Consider the following 13,422-nt stretch of genomic DNA (forward strand, 5'->3'; position numbering starts at 1 on the left):
CGTGTTTTTGTGACACGTCAAGGACAATAGAACCCGCCGTTGCTACGGACGTGCTAGCCAGTACCACACCTATGCCTATGGTGCCAGGCTGCAGTCGCCTCTACCTCCCCCACCCCTGCCTGACTGTCTGCCGAAGCTGCCCCCTTTATATGAGGACAACCCCATATCATGGTTTGCACTTGTGGAGCATCTGTTCAAGTTACATAATGTGTCCGATGTTTACTCTAAATTCCTATGTCTCGTCACGCACCTCCACGATCTCTCGGACTTAATTTGTGATCTACTCCTCTCGCCACCATCTCCACCAAAGTATGAGTTCACAAAGAAAACAATATTGGTCCAATTCGCCTGTTCACCACAAGAATCAATCATCGAGATCTTGTACAAGGAGCACTCGGGTGACTAAAATCTATCACAGCTCTAGCGCCACCTTTGATTACTTGTGAGTGAACATACGATGCCGGACGTTACTCTGTGGGTGGTATGGTCCGCCAAGTTACCTACCGACCTACAGATCGCCTTGCTACCACACTCCTTCAAGTCAATCGCCTCTTATCTTTGCATCGCAGACCAGCTGTATGCACTGCTACAACAACACCAACCATCACACCACTCACCACTGGTTGGCACAATTGCTCCTGTTTACCGGCCATCTGTGGGCAGAGGTAGAGCTCTCTCCACCTCCGTGCCATCTACACCACCTGGCAGTATCCTCTTGCTCTCTCCTCTGTCTGAGCACTCAAGAATCGGCCATGCACCATATGTGCCAGTATATGTCCCAAAACAAATCAATGAGGACAAGCCTCCTACACTGCCGCAGTCTCCGCCATCACCACATCCGGCTCATCCGTATTGTTGGTACCACAAGATTTTCGGCGATGATGCCAAGAAGTGTCGATTACCTTGCCAGCACCCAAACACCAACCACAGGATCTGGAATGCACCGAGTCCTGCAGGGAACCTCACAGGCACCCTCACACATTGCACTCCATCTACTCGTCCACCTGGCCGAGCGGTCGTTTATTCACGACCAACATTTCGTCACGGCTCGTCTTCCTAATTGACACAGGCACTGACGTGTCTATCATACCCCCATCATTGGTTCCTCCAGCCTTTTCACTGACGAGGTCACTTCTACGAGCTATCAACACATCAACGTTACAAACCTCAGGCTCTGTCAAAGTTACGGTGCACCTATCTCCTTTTCTGTGTTTTCCATGGACTTTCTACATTGTTGACATCAATGAACCAATTCTCGGTACGGATTTTTTGTCACATTACAAACTCTTTCTGAACGTGGTTCAGAGTTCAGTGCTACACCATCCCACTAACACTCAGATACTGCGCTCCTGCACTTATGTTCCACGTTCTGCTTCTCTTGCGACATGCGAGTTAGTACGCAAGTGCTCGACCCTCGGAGGCAACATTGTGACCTGCGTCACTAACCTACTGTCAGAATACAATTTGGTGGCACAACTCCACTGGGAAAATGATGAGCCAAAACAATGAATATCACACACTTACAACGAGCTTCTCGCAGCTCGTACCTCTCTGCTGCAACTGCAGTCCACAGTGCTGCCACATAATCGTGTTTCTCCAGCAGACACCAGCTCAGACACTCAGCAGGTTACTCCAAAAACATTAGCTGCATGTGACGATTCGCGTCCGGTAGACACCACGCCCCCAACAAGCTCGCCATGTTCAGTGCCACGTGTTTCAAACAGTGCTACTAATGACAGTCGCATGCACAATGTGGCCACGCCCACAGTGCAGGCAGCCGCTCCGCGTGTTGGTAAACATTCCCCCTCTCTCGCGCACCAGCCACCTGACTTGGCTGCCATCGCTGTTCTCCACATGGTGCCAATGCCTCTCTCATCTGCACTGGTTACCCAAGGCCAGGCTGACAACAGACAGTCGCTGAGCGTCCTGACCCTCTCGGCACTGCGCGCACAGCTGACCTCTCCAAACAAGCACACGCTGCGCTCACATAATAGGCGTGTGATTTCGTGCTGCCTTTTTCCACTCACGCTAATGGTTACACCTCATTGCGCCCCCACTCGTCCAAAAACTTCACGTCAGGATGTTGCTCAGTCTCGTGTGCAGTTCTCATTTTCTTCCATCACTGACGGAACAGCACACAAGATAGTTACCACTGCTGGCCCTCCTATTACACACAAGATTAGACACCTCAACCCCATTAAGTTACACGCGGCCCAGCAGCAAATTAACGAACTTTTGGAGGCAGGTATCCTGCAACTGTTGGGCAGCAACTGGTCTTCACCGATTCACCTCGCCACCAAACAAGATGGTTCTTTCCGAATGTGCAGTGACTACAGATGTTTAATCGCTCATAGTGTCATGGACAACTACCCAGTGCCAAACATAAACAATTTTACTCGTATGTTATCGGGCACCACAATCTTCAGTGTTATTGACTGTTTGACTGTAAACGTGCCTATCACCAGATTCCTGTAGCACCAGAAGACATTCCAAAGACAGCTATTATCATGCTGCTCAGTTTGTTCCAATACAACTTCATGCCGTTCAGCCTGAAAAATGTGGCACCAACATGGCAACGTTTCATCGACTCAATCTTACGACAGTTCTTTGCTTTGCATATCTGGATGACATACTCATTTTCAGCAACTCGGCTGAGGGACACGAAAATCATTTATCCAAGATCCTCCAGACCCTGAACTCCAATGGCGTTGAGGGCAACAAGGACAAATTCCAATTGCGCCAGTCTTCTGTCACATTTTTGGGTTACACTGTCTCCACAGACGGAATACAGCCTCCCAAATCCCGCGTGCAGGCCATAACATCACTGCTGCCTCTGGCTACTTACAAAAACCTCTGACATTTCTTGGGTACAATAAATTACTGCCGTCAGCATCTGCCTTCTGCCACCACTGTGCAGGCCCCGCTCACAGACTCACTGTCGGGCAAACACTTCAGGCCTTAAACCAGTTCGCTGGACTAAACCTATGCTGGAGGTCTTCAAGGCTCTAAAAACTTCCTTAGCTCACGCCGTGACACTCGCTCATCCTGACCCGTCGGCTGAGTTGTCCACCACTACGGACGCCAGCGACATCGCGGTGGGGGCAGTACTACAGCAACGCAAAGGCGAACCGGTTCCTCTCCTTCATTTCTTCTCTAAAAAAGTGTCTACAGCTCAGAAGAAATATTCATTTTTTGATAGGGAGCTTCTGGCAGTCTGTGAAGCTGTCAAACACTTTTGCCCTGACGTCAAGGGTCCTTCTTTCTTCATCCTTACTGATCACAAACCACTGGTGGATGCTTTCTGTAACCCTTCCGAGGGCCCACCCCCTCGGCATTTCTGCCACTTTAATTTAGACTCTCAAATCACAACAGACATTCTCTACATCAAAGGCATAGGAAACATCCCCGCTGATTTTTCCTCGCGGATCTATACTGTCTCATGCATCATTGATTTATCCAACCTGGCCACGCTCCAGACCTCTGACAAGGAATCTCATGCTCTCCTCACAGATCCTGAAAAATCTCATGTGTTTACCAAAGCCAAGTTTCCCGTCTTTTTTGACGAGGTGTGATGTGATTCTTCTACTGGCACCCTGCGGCCGTTGCTCCTACCCACATTGTGCCAGCAAACCTTCGATGACTTGCATAACCTCACTCATCCTGGCATCCGCACCAACACATGGCTCGTATCTGAGTGTTTCATTTGGAAAAATGTTAAACAGGACTGTCAGACCTAGGCAAGCAGCTGTGTATCCTGTAAACGCAACAAATATAGCCACCACATCTCCCCTCCACTAGGCAAGTTTGACATTCCGCAAGGAAGATTTCATCATGTACATATCGACTTTATCAGTCCAGAGGGCCACAGATACATTCTCTCCACAATCGAGTGCGTGTCTCACTGGGTGCAAGTTGTTCCTTTACCCAACATCACCACTGAAACCGTGGCCAACAGTCTTCACAAAGCAATGGCTTAGTTGAATGGTGGCACCGCACCCTCAAAACTGTCCTCAGGTACCATGACTGCCCCTGGTACGAGGTGCTTCCATGGGTGTTACTCAGTCTCCATTCGACCTTTAAACCAGACTTACAGGGGACCATCTCTGAATTCATTTTCGGGGAGGACCCAGTCTTACAAGTGAAACTTATCTTTCCTCAAGCACCTGAGGATTTTCTCCCCTCCCCAGATTTCATTAGTCACCTGCGCACTCACTTCAAACATGCACAGCTACACTCGCCTGTCAGCCATTCCCCACTGGACACTTACGTGCCAATTGCACTCAACACTTTATCCCATGTTATGCTCAGGGATGATACCATTAGACAACCCTGCAAACACTCTACCTCGGCCCCTTTAAAGTACTCTGGTGGGGCGAGACAATGTTCGACATTATAGTTAGAGATAGTCCTCAAACTGTTTCATTGCACAGGCTCAAACCTGCTTTCATGGACTCCGATGCCCCTCTGCTGTCTCAGTTGGACCCTTCTGATGACTTTTCCGCCATGGCGACTGAAAATACTTTGTCCCATCCCATGGTGCTGTTTTCTCCAACCCATGATTTGTAGTCGCCATTCGCAGGTTTTCCAGGCGTGTCGCCATCCACCCCATATGCAGGTTTTGCCGTCATTTCACCGATTGCAGAGATTCGCTCTCCCACATTCAACCTGTGCTGCAACATGCCACCACACCATATGGATGATGTGTTGATTGTCACCTTCGATGACCATGTGTTCAAGCTCCTAACGGACACCGTGGCCTCTCTCATCAAAGGGCAGTTAAATGTCAGTGTAATGTATAGCCTGTCCCTCCTGCGCAAGTGCGACCCATCAGAAATTCATGTGTTCATCTCCTCGGGTGGCTCGATCTGCATTTGGGGTGGGCACGCCTGCACCACACTGCAGGCCATTCCACATGCCTTCTCTTGGGCCGGCCGATGCATCGTCCGCCACCGCTGGTTGACACTACGTAGTGGACTTGCCACCAAGCACTCCGCCTCTGCACTCCATCTCGACTGAGATGGAAATCCTGGCGTGCGCCTGCCATCTCGCATGACTACTACCGACACCAAGGCCCACATGACCTCCACTCACAGGTGGTACTCCGTACTGCCGGGGGTGGGGGTTGGGGATGAGGGGGAGGGGGGGGAGGGGGTGTCTGTGTGGCGTTGATAGGTCGTATCGACCATGATTAACACCATCTTTGGATTCTTATTGCTCTGCCAAGCCTCCATGTTAGTTTTTAGTTCTGTTCTGTATCTCACGCTGTGTACAGATTTATGACTAACTACAAAATATATCTCTAGGTGGAATTTAATGGGGATGGTTATTGCATTCGACTAATAATTGTATCCCGTTCCCATAGAGGTTATTCCTTAATGTCTAAAGAAATGTCCTATCATCCTGTCCCTTCTTATCAGTGTCATTCTTTTCCTCAGCAATTCTATGGAGGAGCTCTTCATCCCTTATCTAATCACTCCACCTAATTGTCAGCATTATTTTGTTGCACACATCTCATATGTTTTGATTCTCTTCTCTTTAGGTTTACCCATAGACCATGTTTCACTAACTGTGCTCAAACATACATTCTTAGAATTTTTTTCCTCAAAGTAAGTCCTGTGCTTAATACTAGTAGAGTTCACTTGGCCAAGAATGCCCTTTTTTTGTTATAGCTAGTCTGTTTTTTATGTCCTCCTTGTACCATACATCATGGGTTATTTTGCTTCCTAGGTAACAGAATTCTTTAACATCATCTACTTCATGATCACCAATTCTGATATTAATCTGTTCTCATTTCTACTACTTCTCATTACTTTAGTCTTTATACAGTTTACTCTCAATACACGTCTTTTACTCATTGGACCATTCAATTGAGAGATCCCATGATCCTTGTTCCTTTCTGTGAGGATACCAATGTCATCAATGAATCTTATCATTGATATTCTTCCACCCCAAATTTCAATCCCACTCTTGAATCTTTCATTTATTTCAATCACTGCTTCTTCATTGTATAGATTGAATGGTGGGGGAGAATGACCACATCCCTGTCTTACACCCTTTTTAATCCAAGCAGTTGGTTCTCGGTCTTGCAGCCCTATTGTTCCCTCTTGGCTATTGTGCATATTCCATGTTATTTGTCTTTCCCTATAGCTTACCCTTATTTTTCTCAAAATTTCGAATACCTTGTACCACTTGACATTGTCAAATGTTTTTCTAAGTCAACAAATACTGTGAATGTGTCTTGTTTTTCTTTAGTCTTGTGTCCATTATCAGCTGCAATATCAGCATAGCCTCTCTGGTGTCTTTACCTTTCTTAAGGCAAAACTTATCATAATCTAACTTATCCTCAAGTTTCTTCCTGCATTCTTCTGTATATTATTCTTGTCAGAATACATGAGTTGTTAAGCTGGCTGTGTACTAATTCTTGCAGTCTTTGGAATTGTGTGGATGATATTTTCAGATGGTACAACATCAGACTCATACATTCTACATACCAATGTGAACAGTCATTTCGTTGCCACTTCCCTCAAAAGTTTAGAAATCCTGATGGAATATTATGTACCACTTGTGCCCTTTTAATCCACTGGACCCTCTATCTCTTCTATATGGACTTCTGTTTCTTCATCTATCACATCATTAGACAAGTCCTCTCACTCATAGAGGTCTTCAATGCACTCTTTCCACGTATCCACTCTCTGCTCTGCATTTAACAGTGGAAGTCCCATTGCAGTCTTAATGTTACCACCCTTGCTTTCAATTTCACCATATGCTGTTTTGACTTTTCTGTATGCTATGGCAGCCATTCTGACAATCGTCTCTTTTTTTATTTCTTCACATTTTTCATTCAGCCATTTCATCTTAGCTTCCCTGCACTTCCTATTTATTTCATTCCTAAGTGACTTGTATTTCTGTATTCTGAAATTCCCTGAACATTTTTGTACTTTCTTCTTTTACTGATGATGTTGCTGTTATGGTCTTCAGTCCAAAGAGTGGTTTGATGCAGCTCTCTGCACTACTCTATCCTGTGCCACTTTCTTCACCTCCTAGTAACTACTGCAACTTACATCCTTCTGAATCTGCTTAGTATATTTATCTCTTGCTCTCCCTCTATGAGTTTTACCCTCCACACTTTCCTCCAATACTAAATTGGTGATCCCTTGATGTCTCAGAACATGGCCTACCAACTGATTTTCTAGTGAAGTTGTGCCACAAATTCCTTTTCTCCCCAGTTGTGGTCAGTACCTACTTAGTAATTAGTTATGTGATCCATCCATCTAACTTTCAGGATCCTTTTGTCGCACCACATTTCAAAAGCTTCTATTCTATTATTGTCTTAACTGTTTATTGTCCATATTTCATTTCCATACATGGCTACACTCCATAGAAATACTTTCAGTAAAGACCTGCTAATGCTTTCATTGATAAAATGCATAATTTCTTCAGTTACCCACAATTTTTCGAAGTTACTTTCCTTGTGGGGGTAGTAAATATGATTAATGGTGAGCTTTTAAGTATTCAGCCAAATACTGTTTCCATTTTTATGCACACCAAGCAAACCTGAGAGATCAAGATGCCTGATGATCACATAGGTTCAATCGCAGATAATGCAGCTGTCAGAGTATATGTGTTTTCCAATAAAATGTCTTTTATTTCCTCTTCTCTGATTAAAATCACAGAAATATTTGACAGTTTATGTTCCTGATATATTTCTCAGCAGTTTATATACATATTTTTTAAAAACCTTTTGCTTTTATTTTGTCTAGGCTATGGTTTGCATGGCAGTGGTAGATGCACTGCCAATAATGATGGATACAACAATAACAGAAACAACATGAATCAAAATAACATGAATGGCATGAGGCAGAAGCCACGAAATCGTAATCGAAGATCTGCCCAGCAGTCTGAAGCAGCAAATGTTGATTTGGAAGATATTGAACCTGTAAGTATGACTTTATTATTTGATACACCTCTTCATCCTCTTGGGCATTTCAACCAGTACAAAGTTCAAAACAGATATACTATAGTATTATATAGGAGGATTATCAGATGTTCGAGTGTGGTGAAAAAATATCAAGAAATTTAAACATCAAAAGACAAAAATGAAACAATGGAATATCCAGGATGGGTTGTAACAATATTATGAAAAAGAAAGTTGCTGCTCACCATATAGCAGAGATGCTGAGTTGCAGATAGGCCTGAGACTATAGTCATGTGTGTGAGTTGTGTTTGTGCACACATGTGTGTGTGTGTGTGTGTGTGTGTGTGTGTGTGTGTGTGTCTACGTGTCTACATCTATTCCTGACAAAGGCCTTAACGACCAACAGCTTTATATATGACAGTCTTTTTGTTGTGCCTATTTGTGACTAAGCAGCAAAAGAGGAGGATACCCCAATTGCCAACCACAGAGTTGGCAGTTGACTTTGGACGAGGCTCACATTTGCAATATGGCAGCTAAATGCTGCGGAGTTGACACCATATGAAGAATAATCTACTTGGTGTGGAAGGCTACAATGTTAGTGAGAGTATATATGAATGTAAAAATGGCGAATGGGTGGGAATGGCAGAAGCGGTTCACTGTCACTTCTGGTGAAATTCCTGTGCTAGCTGGGTTGGAGAGTAAACGAGTAGATTTAACACAATCAGTGTCAAACTCAAATTATATTGATGAGACTGTACAGCTACATGCCCATGTCCAACAAGCATAATACAGGGCTATTATAAATGATTCATTTGTTTTTAAAGTTCTGTATTTTCCAATGTATTACATTTAAAAATATGACTGATGCGTGGTTAGAACTGAAAACTGACCGAGTTTGCGTTGTGACTATTGGATGGCATTACAAGTGCAGTGCCTTGGAAAACTTGTGACAAAACAACAAAAGACTTCTTGTGTGTTTGAATATCAGTATGTGAGATTTTTATCTGTTACAACAGAGCAGCATGCATTCTAAAGGAATTTTGGAAAAGAAATTTGAAGTAAACAGAACATTGTGTTGTTTATTTATGTTAGGGAATGAAAACACTTGGAGTCAAGATCGTACATTAACTCTTTTTTATTTGGATTTATTATTAATTTAGGCTATCAATTTGGCCATCTTCAGATCTAATACATAAAACAGATTTTTTCTCATGTCAGCAACATACAATGGCTTACAGAAGTGCTCATAATATTGTAGCAGAATTCATGAGTATATACAAAATTAGTTACAGAATACACAACATAAAGAATTCTTCATTATTGTTAGTGCCATTACAACTTCACACAACATTAAAATCTTCCCTAAAATGACAACATCCATTCATAACATAATTAAAAACAGCTTTTCATTGCTAGTGGCCAGTGTAATTGAACAATGTCATAAAACTGAAAATATACATTAATACAGAGAAGAGGCCACAATTCTCATCAACAGATGAGTATACTATGAATACACAGAACATTGTGTTTCTTGTACTTTGTAATGGACTTCATCCGCCATACTACTCACACGTGTCACGTCACAGCATCTGATGATCTCTGCCATGTAATGATGTAAATACTGATTGCATCAATTGGCAAGTTGTAACAGAATAACACCTTTGGTAAGATATCTTTTACATTTAGTCATTTTAGTGGATAGTTCTTTATGCAAATAATGTTTTATTTTCACTGCCTCTTCTCTACATTAATATATATTTTCAGTCTTAAGAGCATTGTTCAATTACATTGGCCACAAATGATGAAAAGTTGTTTTTAATAATGTAATGTATGGATGTTGTCCTTCTGAGAAAGATTTTAATGAAGCTCTAATGTCAGCAATACTAATTAAGAATGTTTAATGTAAGTATTCTCTAATTTATTTGCATATGTATTCTTGAAACCTGCTGCTACATTATATGCAGTTCTGTAAGCAGTTGTATGTTGCCAACAAGAGAAAAAACCTATTTTATATCTTAGTTCTGAAGATGGCAGTTTGTTAGCCAAGTTACTGATCAGTCAAAATAAAGGAGATCTCATGTGTGATCTTGACTTCAAGTGTTTTCAGTGCCTAACATACTTACTTACTTACTTACTTACTTACTCACTGGTCATACCAGACTCGAGAGTCCATTACCGCAGCAACATATTTTCGCCATCTGTCCATGTCTTGGGCTATTTCCTTCCATTCACCTTCAATACCTAGGCTCCTCAAATCAGCCTTCACATTGTCCTCCCATCTACGCCTCGGTCTCCCCACAGGACGCTTTCCTTCTAGGTGCCCTACCAGTACTCTGCGCGCTGCCCTGCCCTCATCCAGTCGAGCTACGTGACCCGCCCATCGCAGCCTACGTGATTTAATAATACTGATTATGTCAGGTCTTGAATAGAGTTCATGAACCTCAGGTTATGCAGTTTTCGCCACTCTCCGCTAATGTCATCCCTTTTTGCTCCGAAAATTTTCCGCAAAATTTTGTTTTCAAATACTCGAAATGGCTTTTCTTTTTGCACAGTGAGAGACCAAGTCTCACACCCATATGGCATAGCTGGTAGAATAATAGTATTGTATATTCTAATCTTTAAATTCCTAGACAATATCCGTGATGAAAGTAATCTATTCAGTGAGAAGTAGCATGCATTTCCTGCCCGTAATCACTTCTTCAGTTCGGATTCAATCTCATTTCTCGAAGTGATGTCCATGCCTAGATACTTAAATGTGTTCAGTTTTTCAAACTGCATGTCTACAACTCTTAACATTTCCTGATCTACTGCTGTTGGCATTCTGGTAGTAACCAGGTATTTAGTTTTGTCTTCACTTATCCTTAGACCTACATCTTCACTAGCCTTGATTAACGCATTCGCATTTGCTGTTAGAGATTCTTTCCTATCGCTAATGATGTTTAGATCATCTGCATACCCTAATATCTTAATATTTTTAACTCCACACCCTCTGAATTATCTGCTGCCATTCATACAATATATTCTAGGACTAAATTAAAAAGCAGCGGAGACGGGGCACCTTCCTGCTTAAGACCGTTCTTTATTACAAATTCTTCTGACTCCAATTTCCCCACGAGTACTCTACCTTTTGTGTTTTTCAAACTCGCTTCTATAAGTCTAACATACTTCTTTAGTATTCCAAGTTCCAAAAGAATTCTGTGCAATTTTGACTGCAATACTGAATCATATGCTTCTGTAAAATCTATGAAAAGATTATGAACTGGTTTATTGCATTCCCATTTCTTTTCCAAAATTTGATGCAGGGTGAATATTTGGTCTGTAGTTGATCTGTTCCTCTGAAAACCAGCTTGGTAATCCCCCACAATTTCATCTGCATATGGTGTAAGTCTGCTTAGCAGAATATTCGAGAAAATTTTGGAACATACTGGTAATAGCGATATCCCTCTATAATTACTACAATCCATTTTGTCACCTTTCTTAAAAATTGGAATCAGAATCGACTCCTGCCACTCTTCAGGTACCATCTCTGAGTTCCATACTTTAGTTATCACTTTGTGAACTACTTCCACCAATTTCTGACCCCCATTTTTAACTAATTCTGCAGTTATGCAATCTGATCCTGGTGCTTTATGGTTTTCAATTTGTTGATTGCACCTCTTACTTCCTTTAACGTTGGCTCAGGTATCTGGGGTTCTGCTGTATGTATTTCGTACGCCTGCTCATTTCCTGCTTCCTGGTGTACATTTAATAGGTGCTCAAAATACACCCTCCATTTACTTAATATAGCACTGGGGTCTGTCAGTATTCCCCCAGCATCCCCTTGAAGTGCATTTGTCATAGCCTTGAAGCCCTTCCTATACCAATTTATGTCTAGGTAAAGTTCCCTAATGTTTTTTGTTTTACTGTTTGTTTCCATTTTTGTAATTTGATTGTTCAAATAATCCCTCTTCTTTGCTTGTAGCCTACGACCAACTTCCCTTCTCAAGTTCAAGAACTCCTCTCGTTTTCTGTCTCCCATTCTATCCCAATCTAATCCTGCTTTTCTTCTTTCCTCTACCAATTCTTGCATTCCTCATCAAACCACGGCTTCCTCCTGTTCTTCTCAATTGTACCTATTGTGACCGCTGCCTCTTTGATATTATTCCTCACAGTGATCCACTGTTTATTTACATGCGTGTCTTGATCTTCGTGTGTCCTGAGAGCATCAAACCTATTTGAAATTTCTATCATGTACCTTCTTCTAAAGCTTTCATCATTTAGCTTGTCAGTGTCGAACCTAACAAGTTCTGCACTGTGACACCTTGATGCTGCTGTAGATAGCCGTTGGTGAACTTTGGCAACTACAAGAAAATGATCAGAATCGCTGTCTGCTCCCCTGAAAGTCCTAACATTTTCTATGTTAGTGTGCCATCTCTGATTTACAAGAACATGATCAATTTGGTTTCGGGTGTGTCCATCCAGAGGGACCAGGTTGCTTTATGAATGTCCTTCCTTTAGAAATATGTGCTCTGAACAATCATGTCTTTTGAAACAGCAAAATTAACCACCCTTGTGCCATTATCATTCGAAATGTTATGCAAACTTTCTTTCCCAATTGTAGGCCGGAATGCTTCCTCCTTCCCTATCTTCACATTAAAATCACCTATTTTTAATTTTAAATGAATAATGGAAAATCTCATATAAAGATATGAAACAAATACTAAGAGAGGGACTGGCCAGTATTTAACTCAGCTCAGTACAGCCGATAGATACACAAAACACAGAACCGAAAATTTACGTTCCTAGCTTTCGGAGCAAATGTTCCTTCATCAGGGAGGAGAGAAGGGAAAGAAAGGGAAGAAGGGAAAGTGGATTCAGTTACTCACAACCCAGGTTATGAAGCAACAGGGAAAGGAAAACATGGAGGGTAACAAGGATGGAGGCATGGTTGTCAGAGGGAAGCCAAAGATATTCTACTGTAAGTACTGCGCCAGCTTCAAACCAAAGAGGATGCATACAGAAGTAAAGAGGTATATAGTATAAAGATAAACACAACTATGTAGCATGAAAAGATGCATGAATGGCTAAAGAGGAAAGGGAAAGAGGAGAAGACTGAAGAGTAAATGGGAGTGAGGTTGTATAACGTAGGTTCAGTCCAGGGGGATGGCGGGATGAAAGGATGTGTTGGAGTGCAAGTTCCCATCTCCGCAGTTCAGAGGGAATGGTGTTGGGTGGGAGACGCCAGATGGCACATATGGTGTAGCAGGTTCCTAGGTCCCTAGAATTAAGGTGGAGGGCATGCTCCGCTACTGGGTATTGGACATCTCCTAGGTGGACAGTTCGCCTGTGTCCGTTCATGCACTCAGCCAGTTTAGTTGTTGTCATACCGATGTAAAAGGCTGTGTAGTGCAGGCATGTCAGCTGATAAATGACATGTGTAGTTTCAGACATGGCCCTGCCTTGAATTGTGTATGTTTTACCAGTAGCGGGGTTGGAGTAGGTGGTTGTGGGGGGATGCATGGGGCAGG

The 13,422-nt window shown here is 42.7% G+C and overlaps 1 protein-coding gene across 2 annotated transcripts in view; it reads left to right on the plus strand.

Annotated features, from left to right (window-relative positions):
- The window catches only part of LOC126203589 (odorant-binding protein 59a), a 259,433-nt gene that overhangs the window by 135,133 nt on the left and 110,878 nt on the right, over window positions 1-13,422 (plus strand). For both annotated transcript variants that reach the window (XM_049937950.1, XM_049937951.1), the window contains exon 4: window positions 7,761-7,936. In XM_049937950.1, coding sequence (XP_049793907.1) covers window positions 7,761-7,936 — 176 coding nt within the window. The remainder of the gene's footprint in view (window positions 1-7,760; window positions 7,937-13,422) is intronic.

This window comes from Schistocerca nitens, chromosome 9 (assembly GCF_023898315.1).
Source record: "Schistocerca nitens isolate TAMUIC-IGC-003100 chromosome 9, iqSchNite1.1, whole genome shotgun sequence".
Classification (NCBI taxonomy): domain Eukaryota; kingdom Metazoa; phylum Arthropoda; class Insecta; order Orthoptera; family Acrididae; genus Schistocerca; species Schistocerca nitens.